The sequence below is a fragment of the Lutra lutra genome, chromosome 4 (genome assembly GCF_902655055.1).
Source record: "Lutra lutra chromosome 4, mLutLut1.2, whole genome shotgun sequence".
In the NCBI taxonomy this organism is placed as follows: Eukaryota; Metazoa; Chordata; class Mammalia; order Carnivora; family Mustelidae; genus Lutra; species Lutra lutra.
The window spans coordinates 179,587,450-179,608,128 of record NC_062281.1 but is presented as its reverse complement, the minus strand read 5'-3'; the positions used below and the strand labels follow the sequence as shown (position 1 = coordinate 179,608,128).

The 20,679-nt window shown below is 42.1% G+C and overlaps 1 protein-coding gene across 1 annotated transcript in view; it reads left to right on the top strand.

The window, feature by feature from the left end:
* Window positions 1-2,967: 2,967 nt before the first annotated feature.
* CLIC4 (chloride intracellular channel 4) overlaps window positions 2,968-20,679 on the top strand; it is a 71,776-nt gene continuing 54,064 nt past the window's right edge. Inside the window, exon 1 of the mRNA XM_047724774.1 lies at window positions 2,968-3,214. Coding sequence (XP_047580730.1) covers window positions 3,143-3,214 — 72 coding nt within the window. The 5' untranslated portion in view covers window positions 2,968-3,142. The remainder of the gene's footprint in view (window positions 3,215-20,679) is intronic.

Sequence of the window (20,679 nt, the reverse complement as noted above, 5' to 3'; positions counted from 1 at the left end):
CCATGGGGTTGAAACTGGGAAAACCAGGTAAGAGTGACTGTGACCAGGTTTCTAAGCACAGGCTTGGGGTTTGAGCCCTGGAGACCACCACTGCCTTGGCGTTCTGTGGAGGAGAATGTTTGGTTTCCTTTCAGCTAAGATCTGACTGTAGTCAAGAAGGTCTAAAGACCCCTGCTCCCAGGCTTTCCGCATCTCCTTATCCTGGTGCTGGGAGACCAGTACGTGACCTGCAACAGACACCACAGGGAATGTTTGCTGATTCACAATGAACTGGATAAACCCTCAGGCACACCTGGGAGACTAGGATGTCTGGAAATGCTCCTTGGCTCCAGGGCCAGTTTGGGGCTTTTTCTGGGGTTTCATCTGACCATTTAAAAGAAATTTTTTTTTAAAGATTTTATTTATTTATTTGACAGACAGAGATCACAAGTAGGCAGAGAGGCAGGCAAAGAGAGAGGAGAGAGGAGGAAGCAGGCTCCCTACTGAGCAGAGAGCCCGATGTGCGGCTCAATCTCAGGACCCTGAGATCATGACCTGAGCCGAAGGCAGAGGCTTAACCCACTGAGCCACCCAAGTGCCCCTCATTTGACCATTTTGGACTTGGATTAGCTTTGAACTAGGTAGACCACTGTGGTTGCTTTTCAGGCAGGGTGGAGGGAGGTGGCTGGAAGGGACCCTGGGTTCAGGTCATAATTTCGTGAAAAACGAATACTGAGGCCCTCTCAGAGTCCAGACAGACATTGCAGTTTGTTTTAGGCTCGAGTCCCTGTCTGGGGGCAGCATCCTGGTGTGTATTTCTTTTCAACGAACAAGCTGGTCAAGGAGGGATTTGAATATGACATCATCCTAGCCTGCAGGGGTGAATGGGGTTGATACAAGGCTCATGGCAGAGCTAACAGCCACCACTGACTGAAGAGCACTTGCGGTAAGACAAAGACTGGTTAAGAGCGCCCCTCCCGCCATAATGAAACAAAGCTTAGGGGTTTCAGCACTTCTTCTTCTTCTTTTTTTTTTTTAAGATTTTTTAAAAAAATTTATTTGTCAGAGAGAGAGAGAGCACAAGCAGGCAGAGTGGCAGGCAGAGGCAGAGAGAGAGAAGCTGGCTCCCCGCTGAGCAAGGAGCCCGGATGTGGGACTTGATCCTAGGACCCTGGGATCACGACCTGAGCCGAAGGCAGTGGCTTAATGGACTGAGCCACCCAGGCGACCCAGTCAGCACTTCTTCTGACTCTAGAGCAGTGCTCCTGACCTCTGGGGACACTGTCTCATTCACAGAGTCCCTACCAGAATATTTGAGCAACTTGCTATGGTCTGGGAGAGGAGGAAGCTGCAGGTTTCACAGTATTTTCTTTATTTTATTATTATTATTTTTTAAGATTTTACTTATTTATTTGACAGACAGAGATCACAAGTAGGCAGACAGGCAGGCAGAGAGAAAGGAAGGGAGACAGGCTCCCTGCCTAGCAGAGAGCCGGATCCGGGGCTCCATCCCAGGACCCTGGGATCATGACCTGAGTCGCAGGCAGAGGCTTCAACCCACTGAGCCACCCAGGCGTCCCGTTTCACAGTATTTTCATGCATACATTCAATTTGTTTCAACACTGAGATGTGTTAATACACTAAAGGTATAGAGAGACAAACCTCCTACGACTGGCCTTCATCATTCAACTTCACTTGGGAAGAGGGGAAAAGTTGTGAGTCAAGTATTACCAAGTCAGAACAGGGAACAAGTAACTCTTCCCAGAGTGGGGGTGACATTTGTCTCAGGCATTCAGCAGTAGCAAACCTGGACTAGGTTCCTACCTCCTGCCTGGCTTGAAGATTCACAGTCCCTGCCTTCCGGGGCTGAACACCTAGGGCAGTTTCTCCGTTTGAGGACCAACTATACCAAAATTGTCCTGATGCTTGTTAAAATGTGAATTTCCCGATTCTCCAGAGAAGGGGAATTGGATGGATAAAGCAGGTCTGGGTGTAGCATTCAGGTGATTCTGATGCACATTGGAGCTGGCCAGGTGAGTGGGGGTAAGAAATCAGTCCAGGCAGGGGGAACAGCATGGAAGTGGCTTGGGAATCCTTCTTGGCCTTCAGGCGCTGGGGTTGCAACTCAAGACAGCAGGCTCTTGGAAAGGGATCCTGTCCCTGCTGTTTACCACCTAAGGCCTGGAAGATACATTTGTCAATATGCTGGCTTCCAAGATAGAAGTGACCCGAGAGTCGAAGGAAAAAGAAGTCAGAGGAAAAAAATTGGTGTTTCTTTGTTTCTTCTTTTTTAAAGATTTCATTTATTTATTTGACAGAGAGATCACAAGTAGGCAGAGCAACAGGCAGTGTGTGTGTGTGTGTGCGCGGGTGGGGGGCAGGGGGGAAGCAGACTTCCCGCTGAGCAGATAGCCCGATGGGGGGACTCCATCCCAGGACTCAGATCATGACCTGAGCCGAACGAAGGCAGAGGCTTAACCCACTGAGCCTCCCAGGCGTCCCAAAATAGGTGTTTCTAAGGGGATGAAAACTTTCCAAAGAGTTGTCCCTCCGGAAGGCAGCTCCGCCTAACAGAGGGAGTTGGGGAGGTGGCCGCCCGCGGGAAAGGGCTGGGTCCAGTGGGCTGCAGCGGGGGGCAGAGCGGGAGGCGCCTCCTCGCCCCCCCCAGGCCAGCCGAAGGCATGAGGTCACCGGGCAGGGCGCCAGCAGCAGCTGCGAGGACGCGCCCCGCCGCGGCGGGAGGCAGTGTCAGGCTCCGGCCCCCGGGGGGAATTTCCCTCCGGCCCCCTCGGGAGGCGTGGCTCGGAGTCCCGCCCACCTACCGCCCGAACCTGAGCTTCTTTACCGCCCTCGCCCGAGGCCACACCCTCCGGGCTTCGGCCTCCCGGTTTCCTCTGGGGTCCCGAGACGCAGGGCCTTGGCCCCGCCCCCGGCGAGGCCCCGCCCTCGGTCCCCGCCCCGCGGCTTGAAGCGGCTCGCGCTGGGGCAGCCTCTGAGTCGCGCGCGAGGCGTGGGGCGGTGCTGGGCAGCGGAGGCTGAGGCGAGCTAGACGCGGGGACTGTCCAGGGAGGCGCAGCGCAGCGCGGCGGGAGCCCTCAGCCCGAGCAGCCCCCGGAGCAGGAGCAGCCGCTGCCGCCGTCCACGGAGCGCAGCCGAACCCGCCATGGCGTTGTCGATGCCGCTGAACGGGCTGAAGGAGGAGGACAAAGAGCCCGTCATCGAGCTCTTCGTCAAGGTGAGCGCTCGCCCGCCGTCCCGCCGCGCTGAGCCACCGGCGTCAGCCCAGCCGGCCGTGGGGGGGGCGGCGTCCCTGGACCCCGGACGCTCCTCGGCCCCCGCGCCCCCGCTGCGCCCTAGCGCGGCGCCCGCCCCCGCCCCCCCCCGGCCGGGAGAAGCTGCTCTCGCGCCCCCGGCCCATTGTCTCCGGCCCACCCGCGCCTTCCCGCCGCCCAGGCGGGTCGAGGGAGCCGGGGCGGGACCGGGACCCCCGGCAGCCGGCACGCGGAGCGGTGCTCACCGCCTCCAGCTGCGCGGGCTCCGGCGGCCGCCAGACCCTCGTCCCGCGTCTGGGTGGGACGCGCCGCTGCCCCAGCACCCGGGCGGGGGTGGGCCCGTCACCCCCAGCCCCGCTCCCGCCCAGGCGCCGGCCCGACTGCACCCCACCCTCACCCCCGCGTCTCCCCGGACCGGGGCCGAAACCTCTCGGTGGGGAGATGATGAACCCAACTTCTTGGAATGCTTTGTCAGAGAGCATTTCGCTTCCCGCTGGCATGAAACTCTTAAGTTTAATTTTCGATGCGATCTTAATTTTTTTTTTTTTTTTTTTTTTTTTTAAGAAGAGCAGCAGGGCTTCCCGGAAGGACCTAGATTCCCAACTTGGGTTTTCCTGTCTTAGGTATTTTACCACCATCTGGGTTTCTTGTTTCTCAAACTCGGAGTGGTTTGTATGATGCAACATTTTGGCTGCTCCCTTTGGTGTTGCTGCCTCGGGAAAGATTTTGAGTGCCCTTTTGTTTTGAAAGAAAATCTGATGAGGGGAAGAATTCATAACTTGCTTGGGCTTTAAACAGTTGATTTTCCCCTCTGGTCGCTTTCCTGGAACTACCTTATTTGCTTACAGATATTATCCCTATCTCTTTCCTAGATTCCTTAATATTTTTCTTTTAAGCAAAGGAGAGAGAAATGAGCATCTGGCTCCAGCTGCCTCCCTCAAAACTTCAAAATCCTTGAGATTCTCATAGTCACTTACTTACACGGAGCTAGGCTGTGAATTGGAAAGTTAATAGGAATTTAGGACAATTTTGTCTTTTTTTCCCTGAGTTTTTATTTTAAAGAAGGGAAGGTACTGAAGGGTGTGTTTGAGAGATGGGAGAGAAGACATGATCAGAAAATGTTTTTTAGGGGGCGCCTGGGTGGCTCAGTGGGTTAAGCCGCTGCCTTCGGCTCAGGTCATGATCCCAGGTCATGGGTTCGAGCCCCACATCGGGCTTTCTGCTCAGCAGGGAGCCTGCTTCCTCCTCTCTCTGCCTGCCTCTCTGCTTACTTGTAATTTCTCTCTGTCAAATAAATAAATAAAATCTTTAAAAAAAAAAAAAAGAAAAAGAAAATGTTTTAGGATTTTCTTTCAGTTACTGGTGTTAGAAACATTTTGGTGTTAGAAACGTTGTGGTTGGGGGAACTGGTACAGCAGACAGGTGCAGAACCCCCAGAATGTCTTCAAAGATTCTGTTTGTTTCTGTGGCAGATACAGTACTGGGAAGTGCAGAGGATGTAAGAAGGAACCTGAAATAAGAGAAAGTAATATGGGTGGAAGGAAGAAGGGTGGGTTACAGATCAATGTTCAGAAAGTTTTATTGAACTAGGAATAGGAAGGAATTTCCGTAAACTCAACAGCAACGTATCTACGGAAGTTCTAAAAACAAAACAAAACAAAACAACAAACTACCATGATACTTAATGGTGAAACTTTAGAGGTAGCATTAAATTTAGAATCAGGTAAGGATACTATCAGTAATGGTTTCTTTTCAGCCGTGTTCTGGAGGTCCTAGGCCATACAACAAGACAAGAAAAAGAAACGAAGTGTATGAATTATATGAATTAGAGAGGAAGAGATCTATGCTTAATGCTCTGCCTACTGTTAATTTAACCCTTTAGTTAGAATGAGAGCGGCATGGTGCATTGTTTCTCAAACTTGAGTGACTGTATCCTGCTTCCCAGTTTTCCATATTTGCGTTGATGTGTATTATCATTTACTAAGTGTATCTTGCAGTAATATCTGAAACTGATTCGATGTGGTGATTATATTTCTCCTGTGCGTAACTATTAAAGTAAAAAATGTGATCCACCTAACAGCATCCTGCTTACCACTCATTGTGAGCCTTTCTCACAGGGCTTGGTGGCAGAGACCCAGGGTTCAGGTCACACAGTTCTGTACTCCCTGGGCAAGTTGTTTTCCCTGTCTGAGACTTATTTTCTTTTTGTGTGGAATAAGACGTGAAAGGTTTTCTGCTGCCTTGTTGTTCTGCTTAGGAAAGACATTGTGCTGATATAAACCAGGATAGTTATTTCAAAGAGGAAAAAAAGGGCCAGGTAAATCGGGGTGGAGGTTTTTTTGGTTGTTGTTAAAGAGTGTGCTTGTTTTCTTCTCCAAACCTATATATGGGAAATGCAAATGGGGGAAGATTTTACGGTTATTTTGAAAGAAGTGAGTGGGCAGAGGCCATGGTTGTTTAGCATGGTATGTTAAACAGTGTTAATTATTCTGCCAAGAGGTATCTGAATTTGTAGCCAAAATCTATTATCTACACTTAAAGCGTGTGAGTGAAAAGGATATTGAGCTTCCCGGTTTAGGTAGCTTTAAATTGAAGAGAAATAGGCCAGGACCTTACTAACTAGTGTGACTGGACTCACAACTACGTTGTCTTCCTGGTGAGTGTTGTTTTTGGAGTTCTCTACCCCTGAGTCCCTTGGCTCCCCATCACCTGGATAAGTGCAATTCTCCATTTGTGTTTGTTCCTTCCAACACCTAGAGGGTAGGGCACCCTCCCAATAATAAAAAAAGCATACAAAGGCAGTCATCCTCAACAGTGAGAATGCCTTCTTCCCTCACCAAGAGGGGCCGGGTAGGTGTGTATATTATGATATACCAGCTCTAGTTGGGAACCACTAACCAATAGGGTGAAGGTCAGATCCTTTAGCAAGGACATAAGGCCCCTTATAATTTGAATGTAATTAAAATTTCTAGTCCACTCTGTCCACTTACTAGTTGTGTGTTCCAGGATACACTACTTAAACCTCTCTGTGCCTCATCTGTACTGTTAGGATATTAATAGACCAAGCTCATAGGAATAAATTAGTTGGTATATGGAGCATGTAATAAGCTTAGAACAGTTTCTGATACACAGAAAATAGATGCTAAGTGTGTGTCATTTTGTATGTACATATTTATATGCATATCTCCCCTTGTAGATAGACATTTAATTCCTTGAAGGTAAAGTCTACATACTGTTCTAAGTGCCTGGAAAATAAGAGGGTACCAAATGTTTGAAATGAGGTTGTTTTCTTTTTTGTTAGCACTCTGCTGTTTATATATGTGTTGATATGCTTTGGAATTGGGAACTACTTACTTAGATCTTCATAGTCTGAGTCTCAAACCTTCGTCCTTTATTTCTAAAACCCTGTATTGTTTGATCTACCTGCTTTTTCCTCCCTCCAGTTTGTAGTACTTCTAGTCTTTTCTTGTACCTGCCAATTTTCCATCAATATTTCTTCTTGGCCGTGTTCAGACTTTGGAAACCAGGATTTCTGTATTAAGTAAAAATGTTAGTTATTAAATCACACAATGAGAGAAACTGAAAATGACTGATTGTTTTTTTCCTTTGGCTTGTATAAGCCCAGCTCCTGTTGACCCTGCTGCCTTCCCAGCCCCTACCACTAGCTTTGGTATGATGCGATGGTATTTCTGATCTCAGCATAGAAGGACTCCCTCTGTAGAGTTTAGTTTTATGGGCTGGAATTTGTTTATTTAAAGATTTGTTTACTTGAGGGACGCCTGGGTGGCTCAGTTGGTTGAGCAGCTGCCTTCGGCTCAGGTCATGATCCCGGCGTCCTGGAATCGAGTCCCGCATCAGGCTCCTTGCTTGGCAGGGAGCCTGCTTCTCCCTCTGCCTCTGCCTGCCATTCTGTCTGCCTGTGCTTGCTCTCTCTCTGACAAATAAATAAAAATCTTTAAAAAAAAAAAAAAAAAGATTTGTTTACTTGAGAGAGAGAGAGAGAGAGAGAGAGAACCCATGCCTGTGCTCACAGGCTTGTGAACAGGGGGAGAGGCAGAGGGAGAGGGAAAAGGAGAGAAGCTGACTGCGTGCTGAGCCCAGAGCCCTACTTGGGGCTCCATCCCATGACCCTCAAATGACTGAGCCACCCAGGCACTCCTTATGGGCTAGAATTTAAAGTTGTTGATGCACGATTTTGAACCAGTACAGTCCCTGTTAGCAGTGGTCAGTAAACTGCTGGGATTGGGGTGGTGGCTGTAAAAAATTAGTCTGGTGCAGGGCGGCATAACACACAAGAATAACTGTTCCATTTGAAATATTTGGCAGGATTTCCAGTGTGCATGGACCCTGGAGCCAGACTACTTGGTTGACTCTGGCTTCCAGTAGTGTATCAGACAAGTTTCTTAAGTTCTCAGTGCCTCAATTTCCTGACCTCTAATACCAGGATAATAATAATAACAACAATTTTATAGGGTTGCTGAGGGGATCAGCTGCTAATCTGTATATATTAATTAGGGTAGTCTGAGCTGCTTTAGTAAATAATTCACCCCAAACAATGATTCAAACAAGATGGAAGTTATATTTCCTTTCTCACTTAGCAGTCCAAGGAGAGTGTTTTAGACACTGAGGTGGCGTTCTTTCTTAGAGTCATTTAGGGACCACAGCATTAGCAACTTGTTTTTCCATCAACCCGGAGAGCATTGAACTCCCCTAAGCTGTCAAAGCTGGTGGCAGGGAAGTCCTGTTTATAGCCAGTGGGAGGTGGAGAATTCGTAGGAGGCACATGTCTCTTAAGGACCCTGGCCCAGACTTTCCGCCTCTCACTTACTTTCTCATTCCACTGGGGAGAACTTGATCACATGGCTTTATCTAATTGCAAGGAAGGCTGGGAAATGTAATTTAGCCATACATTATTCTCTGGAAAGCATTAGGAATAGGGCTTAGCAACAGTAAAGACTTACTTTTGTTGTTGATGACAATATAGTATTCTTTTTTTTTAAGTGACAGTATATTCTTTTTTTTTTTTTTTTTTTTTAAGATTTTATTTATTTGACAGAGAGAGATCACAAGTAGACAGAGAGGCAGGCAGAGAGAGAGAGAGAGAGAGGGAAGCAGGCTCCCTGCTGAGCAGAGAGCCCGATGCGGGACTCGATCCCAGGACCCTGAGATCATGACCTGAGCCGAAGGCAGCGGCTTAACCCACTGAGCCACCCAGGCGACCCGTGACAGTATATTCTTAAATGTGGGCTTCATTAATAGGATTCAGGAGATTCTATAAATCCTTGAAGTTACATAAAAAGTTCTATATGGGTCTTTTTTTTTTTTTTCTGGGGATTCCTGACACAGGTTTAAGAACCATTGCTTTTAAAAAAGTAAATGGTGGAGTTCTGATTATCAAGCATAATTCATATAAGCAAGGTGTAAAAGAAGGGTTTGGCCTAGGTCATCATTAAGGTCACTTCTGTCTGATTATCTGTGACTTAAAGCATTTATTGGAATGAATTAAGTGCCTCATACTGAATTAGGTACTATGGAAGTTATAAGACATTTTTAAACATTTCCTATCTTTAAGTTTATAAATTTTATTGGAAAGAAGAGTTTGGGGAAAGATGGAAGTAGATTTGGACTTGACCTTGAAAAAGTGGGTGGAATAGTTGGATTGGGAAAAGCCAAGAATGGGAGTGTCAGTTTTTAAAAAAAAAAAATTTTATTTATTTGACAGAGAGGGATAGAGGGAAATGCTAGTTTTGACATTATTTGTAGACTCATTATTCAGGAAACAGTGGATAGACTGATCCTTTTGAAAGAAGGAGCCAGGAGTGATTCAAATCTGTAGTGCCAAGGAGACAAGTTATTTAAAGGTTGAGGATGAGACTTTTAAAACCTAACTTAGGTTTTTGCTCATGAATACAATTTTCCAAGCCTTGTTTGTTCTCCTGACACTCCCTATGTTTTGGATTGCTGTCTAGCCAACAACTTCTCAGTGGCGTTTGGGAGGGTGCAGCTAGATCTCAGAGACCGGCAGACCCTCATCTATTTTGCCAGTATAAAGTGAGTTCTGGGGCGCCTGGGTGGCCCAGTGGGTTAAGGCCTCTGCCTTCGGCTCAGGTCATGATCTCAGGGTCCTGGGATCGAGCCCCGCATTGGGCTCTCTGCTCCATGGGGAGCCTGCTTCCCCCCTCTCTCTCTGCCTACCTCTCTGCCTACTTGTGATCTCTGTCTGTCAAATAAATAAAATCTTAAAAAAAAAAAATAAAGTGAGTTCTGTATATTTTGTATCAAGGGCAGTTTTCAACCTCCTTTTTTTTTTTTTTTAAACACAAATGAAATACATTTTTATAGGAAGTGATGCTGAGAACTTTGTTCTTATCATTGAACAAAAATGAATTCAACAGTAAGACAATGTTACCTTGGATCTAATTGGTTTGCCATTCCTTTGAGGTTTCCAGAGGGGGAAATTCAGGAGATAAAAAAAAATGAATGTAAAATGTGAAGTTAGTGGGAACTCTTTTCTTTCTACATGTCTCACCTATTCCTGAAGGCCTTTGTAAAGGCCAAGGTCTTGATTTTGGTTTAACTGTAAAGTTCTGAGAGAATGGGACCCCGAATGGGGAAGAGACAAGGGGCTGCAGAGGTAGGGGACTGAACCAATGGGAAGCCTAACACGATATGAATAATGATAGGAAAGAGGCGGTGGGGAGAACCTGGCTGTCCCTGAAAATTACAGTTGGTCTGAAAGGATGCTTATAGAGATGCTGAGAAGCCAGTAAAAGAATGATGAGCAAGACTTTCCCACTTCCTGTTTCATTAATGCTTTGGATTCTCAGTGTCAGGTGTCTCCTGGATTGGGAATTAGTGAGTCCATAGAAGGGAAATATGTTAGCCAGGATGGGAAGTGTGATTAAAGCATTAATTAAGATTTTGATCAAAGAGAGGGGTAAGTTCACCCATTTTAGAGACTCTTGTAGAGAATGGAAAGGGAGTTTCTGAAGGAAAATAACATCATTACAAACCTTCCAAGTATGAATTAACAGGAATCTAAATTTAATTCAGGGCATCAGTTTGTGAATTCTCTTGGAACTTCTAATCCTGTCATCAAAAAGACTTGGCTTTTATCCCTCAGTGCTCAGTACTGAGTAGAGTATTGGTATAAGGGATATCAATTAGCCTTTTTGGTTTTTGGCTTTTTTCCCCCCTTTATTTAAAACCAGGAGACTGTATTAGTCTAAATTTATCAAAGTAACAACTTAATGTAGACAAGTAAGACTGTATGTGAAAGTTTATACCAAAGATGGGCTAAGAGTATCTTAAATTTTATTTTATTTTAAATAAAATTGAATTTTATTTGAAAAAATCTATTTGAATTGAAAAATTTTCAAAGAAATAAAAACTTAGGAAGTGAAAGTTTGGTTTTGCGCATACAGATGTCTGAGACAATTGAAAAATTTTCAAAGAAATAAACTTAGGAAGAATGTGCAGTTCTGATTTACAGCATATTTTAGTTAATACAGAGATTCAGAATATTGGCTTAGAAATGTTGAGGGCTTATTGATTCTTCATTAAACCATGTAAAAACGGTTGCTAGCCATCAGTCACACAAGCTTTGTTTGCATTCTGTAATTGTCTGCAGGACCCTTGCTTACAAATACACTGTTTTTAAATCACTTAGCATAAGTAGTATCTAACTTCAATTTGCTTTCTTTTAAATATTGGCCCCCAATTTGGAAAGTAATGTCATATACTTTCTGCTTCATAGTATATTCATTTTATATGGAATGGTTTCTTTAAAAAATATGTGTTTTTCCCCCCAGTTGTAACAAACCATATTCATTTACATAGACAACCTTGAAAACACAAAAAAGTACATGTAAAATAAAATTACTTATAACCCCTCCTTTGGAAATGGCTACTATTTCTATTTTGTTGTATGTTATAGTCTCTTCTATCAACTTGCATGATTTATTGATGAGAGTATTTTAATGTTCTTCATGACAGCAAAATACTTGGAATGAAAAATGAAGCCCAGTCTAGTGTATAACATGTATTAAGTTGCAAATTGGTTTAAAGGAGATATACTTTATTTCCTTTTTTTTTTCAAAGCAACTCATATTGTATCTGTATTTAACTTCCCAGTGGCACTAAAAGAACATTTACCCTGTTTGATCTTTGCTAGAAGAAAGCAAGCTTTTTTGGGTGAAATTTGCCAAACCTAGAATTGCTCGTAGAATAGATACTGATTAAATGGTTTGAAGTTAGTCTGTTCCTTTACGTTCTTTAGGAGAAATCTGTTCTGAAAATCAAAATTATTTTTTGGTATTAATTTTCCTCTTCAGCCTTGTGGTAGATGCCCATTTTATAGTTAGAGGAGATAAGATACAATCTTGTCTAGAAATGGTCCAGCATAGTATAGGGATATTAATAGAAGCAAATGTTAGTTGAATACATTCCATGCAGTAAGTGCTGGAGAGAAAGAAATAAGAGGAGATCTTTGGTCTTCAAGGAGCTTACTGTATAGCCTAATGGACAAGCAGTAGGTGGGTAAATGCACCATAGTTGATGGCTTTTTCCTATGTAGTATAGTAACTTTTTGTCTTGTGCTTTTAAAAATGAGAGGCATCTGGGTGGTTCAGTGAGTTGAGTGTCTATCTCTGGATTTCCACTCAGGTCATGATCTCGGGGTAGTGAGATCAAGCCCTGTGTCAGGCTCTGTGCAGGGTGTGGAGCCTACCTAAGATTCTCTCTCTCCCTCTCCCTTTGCCCCTCACCTCTAAAAAAAATTCCAGTTGAGTTAAGACGTTAAGAAATGATTTATGTGACAACCTAAATGAACTGATTGACTCAGAGATGAGTGAAGTGTCTATGTTGTATTGCTGACAGATGAAGGGTAGTTAGTATTATGGAATCTACTAAGTGTGGTGTATTATCAGTTGTTTCCAGAAACTGGTATCTTTTCCCTCAATAACTAAGTTATGTATTAATATTCTGTAATTTTAATCTGCCTAAAATAAAATAAAATAAAACCTATACTTCTTGCCTCAAATGTACTGTAATTCAGTAAATGTTTATTGAATTAGATACAGCCACTTGATCTGGCAGAGTTTTTCAGATCATGACCCAGCTATGTTCCAGGTCTTATCTCCCACAGCAGCTGCACATTTACCTCATATTCTAGCTAGACTCATCCTGAACATGCCCTGGACTTCTCGGTCTTTATGTAAGATTTTTGCTGGTGTTTCCTTCATTTGAAGTATCTTTGACTTCTCCAGCCCATCTCCCACTCCCTATTTCTGCCTGCTGGAACAGTAATCATTCTTTTTTTATTCAGTCATTGAACAGATATTGAAGTAGTGTTGTGGTGGCTTGGCTACATTAAGGAACAGCCTGGAGTTGATATTCAGGTGGGGGAGGCAAATGAAAATGTACGTCTGCTAGTGATAAGGACTATGAAGAAAACTGAAGTAGGGTAAGGAGTATGGAGAATGATAGGGGTGCTGCTGTTTTTGATTTAACAACATTTGGATGGCTTTGCAGAGAACAGAATATAGGGAGGCATAGTTAGAAGCAGAGGGACCAGTTAGGTGTTATTTAGTTATTCAGGTGAGAGATGATGGCTTGGGCTAAGGTGAGAAGTAGTCTGATTCTGGATGTATTTCTAAGATGGAGATAACAGGATTTCATGATGTGGAATATGAGAGAAAGGGGAGTCAGAGATGATTCTGAGATTTTCATTCTGAAGAAATTATAGAGTGGTGGAGCTGCCATTAATTGAGATGGGGAAGGCTGTGGAGACCTGGTTCTGACAGGGAGGAGGTCAGGAATTTAGTTTTTGACATGTTATATTTGAGTATGTTAAGACCCCATATAATCCCTTGTCTAGTGGGAGAGGCTTATGTTAAAGAAATACACGAATAAAGACAGTATATAATTATAGTAAGGACAAGAGTAGGGCATCTTGAGAAGGAATGATAGGAAATCTGATTAAATAGAAGCTGATTGGGGGTTCTCTTAGAATTGATGCTCAGATGAATGGTGATTAAGAGAAGAATGAGGAGAAGAGGATTCCAGGCTAGAGGAATTGATATATGTGAAGGCTAGGAATATTCAAGAAATATATATATATATATTTTTTTTTTAATTTATTTATTTGACAGAGAGAAATCACAAGTAGGCAGAGAGGCGGGCAGAGAGAGAGAGGAGGAAGCAGGCCTCCCGCGGAGCAGAAAGCCCGACGTGGGGCTCGAACCCAGGACCCGGGATCATGACCTGAGCCAAAGGCAGCGGCCCAACCCACTGAGCCACCCAGGCGCCCTCAAGAAATATTTTTGTTTGAGGGTATGACTGCAATACAGAGAACAAAACTGAGGTACAGGGTAAGATATAGATGAACCACATCATGGAGGTCTTTGGAGGTCAGGTGAATTTTATCCTTAGTAAAAAGAGCAGGTCTCAAAATGATTTAAGCAAGGGAGTGCCATGATTTGATGTGCATTTTAAGATGAGTAGTCTGGAAAAGGAATTGGAGAGGAGAGGCAAGAGTGGAAACAAGGCAAATTATATGGAGGCCATTGTAGTTGAGAAGGAGATGATGGTGGTTTGGATTAGGGTGGTGATGGGGAGAAGTGAATGGATTTGAGATAAATTTTGAAGGCGGAGTCAATAGGAAGATACTGAAGGAGATGTGTGTGAGTTTCTAATCAGAATCGCTGATTGGTAGCAGTGCCTTTCGTTGAAATGGAGGAGGAGCAGACAGTGTTCAGGTTTTGACTTGATGAGTTTCAGGTGACAGATGTCAAGTGGAGATGTCTAGTAGAAAGTTGGATATACAGATCTGATGTTCAGACTTGATACATATATATGATATTTATGTGGTATTTAAGGTGTGTGAGATCATGCAGTGGATGAATTAGGAGTAGCAGGGAAAATGCTCAGGACCAAGTTCTGAGGCGTTCTCAACACTTGGGGGTGCAACATTAGACAAGAAACTGGAGAAGGAGAGCGAGGAGCTGCAATAGGGCAGCATGGGAAAGAGGAGGATTACAGGAGTGAAGTACCGCAGAAGCCAGGACAGGCTTTTAAGAAGAAGGGAGTGACTATTTGTGTCAAGTAAGATGAAGATCTATTTGATTTATCCTCCTGGAAGTCATTGGAAACACTGTAGCAGCCTTGGTCTGTATGGTGGTCCCCTGGTGGGGAAGCTAGAGGGGCGTAGGCAGAAGAATGAGTAGAAACAAGAGCAGGGGGAAGTGTGAGGCCAGCTCTAATAAGGAACTTGGCAATGTACAAGGGATGGGTTGGTGGCCAGAAGGGGATACATTTTAAGGGGAGGCGTTTTTAAAAATTATGAGCCGAAAGAGCTACAATGTTGGAAGGAACACTACACCATCATGTTAGAGGGGAAAATATTTCCCATGGGAGTCATCATAATTCACTGGGATGCCTTTTTCACTGCGAGGAAGGTCTGTTTTGTGTATATTTAGAATAGATGTGCTTATTACCACTGACTGGTTTTTTTGTTGCATTTCCCAAATGCCTGAGCCAGAATGAATATATAGAAGAGTATTTCATACTTAATGGAAGTAATGTAAACATTTACGGGGTGCTTTCTATGTGCCACACACTGTGTTAACTGCATTACTTGTATTAACTCAATAAAATGTTTGCTGAAGGAATATACAGAAGCTTTTTCTCTCCCTTGCACAGGCTTGATTCCAGAGGAAGCTGGTGGGAAAAGAAGAGGGAAAATGTTGTGTGCTTGGGGAAAAGCAGATTTTTATTAAATTCACAGAAATCTTCGTACAAGAAACCAGAGAAATAGAATATGATGCTAATCACTGGGCTCAGTTCATACTGATTTAGTGCCTTAAGACTGTTATTTTAGATTGAAATGAAGATTTACTTTTTCTTCTTGCACAATAGAAAAGAGCGAAGGGAAAGTCCACAATTGTGTCCTGTCCCTGAGTGTGCGGCTTGACGGCCAGTGGAATGAAGAGTTGCAGTCACGGTCTTGATGACTCAGTAGGGACTCCTGTGCTAGATCATACATAGTGTTGCCTTGGTGTTGCTTGTGAAGGTTCTTTCTAGCCTTCGGTTCTTTCTAGCGATTCGAGATCCCAAAGACAGAGAGGGGGAGTGATGGTTGACTTGAAGTATCATTTGTATTCCCTCTGTAGGCACTAAAGAGTCTATTTCGGAGCTGAAGATGGTTAGAAATAGTATTTCAAGTAGGCAGTTGAGTTGTCATTTGGAAGACTGATCTTTGTTTCATTGTTGTCATGCTGTGGTGGTTAGGAGCATGGACTCTAGGCCCATATAGACTATTTCAGTACTGGTGCTACCTTTCGCTAGCTGCCTTCAGGTCTCCACTAGGGCAATAGTAACTACTACTTGGGCTTTTGTAAAGATTAAAAGAGTTAATACAAGAAAAAAACCTTAAAGTCTGACCTATAGTAAGCATTGTTTGCTTATTATTATTCCATGGGCCTCTGGAATGCAGAGTTAAGACTGTATTGGCTCATGGTTATTTTATTTTGTTGTTATTTTTTAAAATTTTATTTATTTACTTATTTATTTATTTGAGAGAGAGGCAGAGATAGCAACGGAGACAGAGAGAGAGAGAGAGAGGGAGAGAGAGAGCATATGAGCAGGGAGGAGAGGGAGAAGCAGGCTCCACAGTCACCACGGAGCCTGACACAGGGTTCAATTCCAGGACCCCTAGATCCCGACCTGAGCCAAAGGCAGACGCTTAACCGACTGAGCCACCCAGACACCTCTCATGGTTAGTTTATATGTTCAATATATGTGGTTTCAATTTCCAGGATGTTACTAAGAGAAGCATCTGCCAGGCTGCCACTACAAAAAAAATAGCCGGGGAAACTTAACCATTCTTTATCAGAAGAGTGTATATTTAGTGTAAAAAAAATACAAGATTAGACTCGAATTTATTCCTGAATTAAGTGAACCATGATTCTGTTGACACTTTCTAGATAACTAAAAGACATTCAGGTTGGACTCTGACGTCTTAGACTCTGCCTCAGCAGCTTTCTGGACTAGTAGGTAAAGCTTAAGGGTCTATTATTAGTAAGAGTGGTTTTCTTTTTTCTTCCTTTCTGTTTTAGTGAGCGCATAAAAGAAGTAAAGAGGAGTAATCTGTGGCTTGTAGGATCTAGTGGTTCTGCGGAAGTACTTTGGAATTACGGATTTGGCATAGTGGCTCCTTGTGCTACTACATTGTACTATTCCTTGATTTTTGTGGTATTGACTTATAAAGTTGAGCAGGTCATATTTTTTTTATTTTAAAGATTTTATTTATTTATTTGAGAGAGAGACAGTGAGAGAGAGCATTAGCGAGGAGAAGGTCAGAGAGAGAAGCAGACTGCCCGTGGAGCTGGGAGCCTGATGTGGGACTCGATTCCTGAACTCCAGGATCATGACCTGAGCTGAAGGCAGTCGTCCAACCAACTGAGCCACCCAGTCGTCCCGAGCAGGTCATATATTAAATGACATTTGTGTAATGCTTTCTTTACAGGAAATACAGACGTGTTTAGGAGAGATTAGGTTCTTTCTACTTAATTTGTAGCAGAAGAAATGGAACTAGTATAGATTGACAGGTTTTATGCTTAGTAATTTTTAAGGGGTAAGAGTAGAGAGAGTTGAAGTCTCCTAATTCTTAATTTATTTCTAGACCCTGAGATTGTTGATGTTGTTGTTTTAAATTTTTACTTTGTACCACAATGGGATGATAATCAAACTTTAAAACGTTAGCGTGGCTGTAATTGATGGGTGATACAAGGATCATAAACTGATTTTAAAACACTTCATTTTATGATAATGCTTTAAGCTTCTTGAAACTGCTTAATTTGGGGCGCCTGGGTGGCTCAGTGAGTTAAGCCTCTGCCTTCAGCTTAGGTCATGATCTCAGGGTCCTGGGATCAAGCCCCACATCGGGCTCTTTGCTCAGCAGGGAGCCTGCATCCTCCTCTCTCTGCCTGCCTGCCTCTCTGCCTACTTGTGACCTCTCTCTGTCAGATAAATAAATAAAATCTTAAAAAAAAAAAAAAAAAAGATTGCCTGGTTGGGTAATATATTAAAAAAAAAAAAAAAGAAACTACTTAATTTATTCCTGTATAAAATAGAGTACACTGATACATGAAAATGAAGAGTAAGTTTTTATTTTTCTGTTAAAGTCAGAATAAAAGTTATAAGTTAACAGCATTACGGGCTTACTCTCTCTGGTCCAGGCACAGTGTGCCAAACCCTTTACATGTTAGTTAATTTAATCCTCCTATAAACTTTGAAATAGGTACTATGGATACTATTTTACATGTGAGACTTACAGAGGTCATTCCCTCTGTGTGGTCGGGGGTGGCGGGGGGGCGCGGGTAAGTAGCAGAACTGGGATTTGTACCAAGGTCTTTGTCATCCAGAGCCTGACTCTTAACCACTAAGAGCTTTTTTATTTGTTTATATCCTTTTTCTTTATTTGAAACTCACATGTTTATCTAAAATAGTTTTGTTTTCACTCTTAGCTGTATTCAATCACTCTGAAAAATAAAAAATAAAAACTTCTGAGACTGTTTAAGGGTATTCCTAAAACATACTAACAGTTAACGAGTCTAGATGGTTCATTAAATGAGTTCGGTTGCTTTCAGTTCTCTTGGTTAGATTTGAAAGGAAACTGTAAAATTTCCATGACCTCACCTCTGTGCATTTTTGGGGCCAGGTTAATTAGTATTTCGTAAAGTTCTTTAAAGGGTATATTTATAAACTTGTTAAGGAACTTGACTGATACATCACATATTTGATTTTAGGATCGTTTTACAATTTATAAGTGTCAAAGCAGTCCAAGTTTAACAGAAATAACATACCAAATTGTTAATATTTTCTTTGTGTTCCTTTTTTTAATTTTTTTTTTTTTAACCTCTCCCTTTAGAGGAGCCTACACTAGTCTTTGCATTGTTGATTTAAAAAAAAAAAAAAGCAAGGAAGTTTCTTTTTGTAGAGAGAGGAAACGGCTGTTAGTTTGGGACTTTATCCATATTAGGTATAAACTAAATATAGAAGTGTAATCCATGGTGAGGTCACATCTATGAAGTTTCTTAAGCAGAGCTAATGAGATCAGCCAGTGCTTTTGGATCTGGGGTTTTTTTTTTTGTTTGTTTCACTTTTTTTTTTTTTTTTTTAGTTTTTTTTTTAGTTTTTTTTTTTTTAAATTTTGGATCACTTAAAAAGGCCACCAAACTGTTTAGTCCTATGGTCTGTCTTCCTTTGTCTGTTAAAGAAAAACCAAACAGTTTACAAGGAATCTTTAAGACAAACATACACACACAAATTCTTTCTGTATGAAGAAGAGTTGCTTATCTCCTTTTTGAGGGAGGTTATAATTAGGTTGGTTTCTTTAGTTTCTTGATCCTGTTGTCATTTTCCTATCCCCAAATCTCTCTCTCTTTTTTAAGGTGGTTTTATCCCTACATCTTTTTTCACATGTATCTTTACTGCGTGAGATTAGATTCCTTTTGTCTTTTGTAAGATTAGCATTTTCTTGTTGTTTTGTTTGTTTGTTTGTTTGTTTTTCACTTTTTAACCATGAAGTCAGATTTCAGTGTGGTCAAGTGGTAATAGGACTCTTCTGATGGGTTGGTCACAGATACTGTAGAACAGAATGAAGGAATAAATCTGTTTCTGGCCAAAGCACTTATTCTCAAATAAGAACTCTTAAAAGCTCCCTGGAATACTCTTACTGACAATCACTGTTTTCAGCTTTTGAGCTCCTTCTCAGAGCTCTTTGCAAGCTTGCCAGAGTGTTCAGGCACTTAGGACTGTGCTATGTTTCTGAAGAGAAGAACTATATACCTTTATGGTATATTTTACTATAAATATTTTGGAACTCTGTAAGAAGTTTAGCTTAACATATAATTTCAGGGGTTTTAGTTCATGAAAAACAAACGCCCTCCAAGGTTTTAGCTCCTTCTCTGACCTTGTTGCTCCCTCCGCAGAGCAGATCTTTCCCACTCTTTGTCTGGAGCTTTGTGCTTTTGCCTATTCTGCTGTTCATCTGAATCATTTCTCATCCTTGCTTTGTTTCAGGCCAGAGTATAAATTCTAGGAGATCAGGGATCAGGGACTATTTTCTTCATCTTTTATATTTTCCACCCAACATAATCTCATTACATAGTAGAAAGCTCAGTAATTCAGTAAATGTCTATTGGAGTTTTGGGGCAAATTGATATGTGAAGTCTGGGGACAGATGCATGTAAGAGAGTTTTAAGGCTGTTTTTGGTGTTGGCTTCTGCATTGCCTCATAGTAAAACACCAGAGATAAAAATAGTGTTCAATTATTGAACTTGAGACATATAATTTGGGCTTTATGTTTGGTGCTCACTAGATAGCCATTGATCCAAACTTAATAACAGATGGGTTTAGAGGTCTAGCATCTTCAAATTACATAACTGGAAGACCAGGTTCAAGTAGTTCTCACCTATAAAGTAGGTGTGTTTCTTAGAACTAATGTCCAATCTAGTCCAGATATATTTTAATGTACCAAAGTAGCCTTAGTCATGGGTGTTTAGGTCCAGACAGAAAATTGAGACTTGTTATTTAAAAGTCATATCCAGATAATTAAATTCATAATTAGATGCAGTTTATTAGAAAACAAATATAAATGGAAGTAATAAAAATTCTCAGTGATAATGCAGTTTGTCAGTGAAATGAAGAATATTTCAAGAGTGAATTCTTGGACTAGAAATGTTTTATTTTTCAAATGAACTACCTGAAAAATAAAGGGAAGATTTTGTTTGTTGTGTCTAAAATAAGACAGATACAGAACTATTTTTTCTAGGTTAGAATTTGCCTATTTTTCATATTTAAGGCGCCTGTGTGTTGAAATGACAAGTAAGCATTTCAGTAATAAACATACATCTTGTACTGTTCAGATATTTGAAATTTATTTTAGACCAGCTAAGAACTCTAAATGTTACCTTTTCACAGATGCAGTACATTGTTGAGTATGTTATTTAAAAAATTTTTTTGTAAATATATATATATATATATATTTTTTTTTAAAGATTTTATTTATTTATTTGACAGAGAGATCACAAGCAGGCAGAGAGGCAGGCAGAGAGAGAGGAGGAAGCAGGCTCCCCGCTGAGCAGAGAGCCCGATGCGGGGCTCGATCCCAGGACTCTGAGATCATGACCTGAGCCGAAGGCAGCGGCTTAACCCACTGAGCCACCCAGGCGCCCCTTTTGTAAATATATTTTAATAAACATAGATAATCCAAAATAAAATACCAGAGAAAAATTCACTCTTTCATATGTTTATTGACTGATAGTATTTTATATTAAAATTCTATAGCATTTTTTGTTTGTTGGTGCCAAAACCTGTGATTCTATACATTTTTATGACTGCAGTTTTTCATTGTTCATTGTTACTG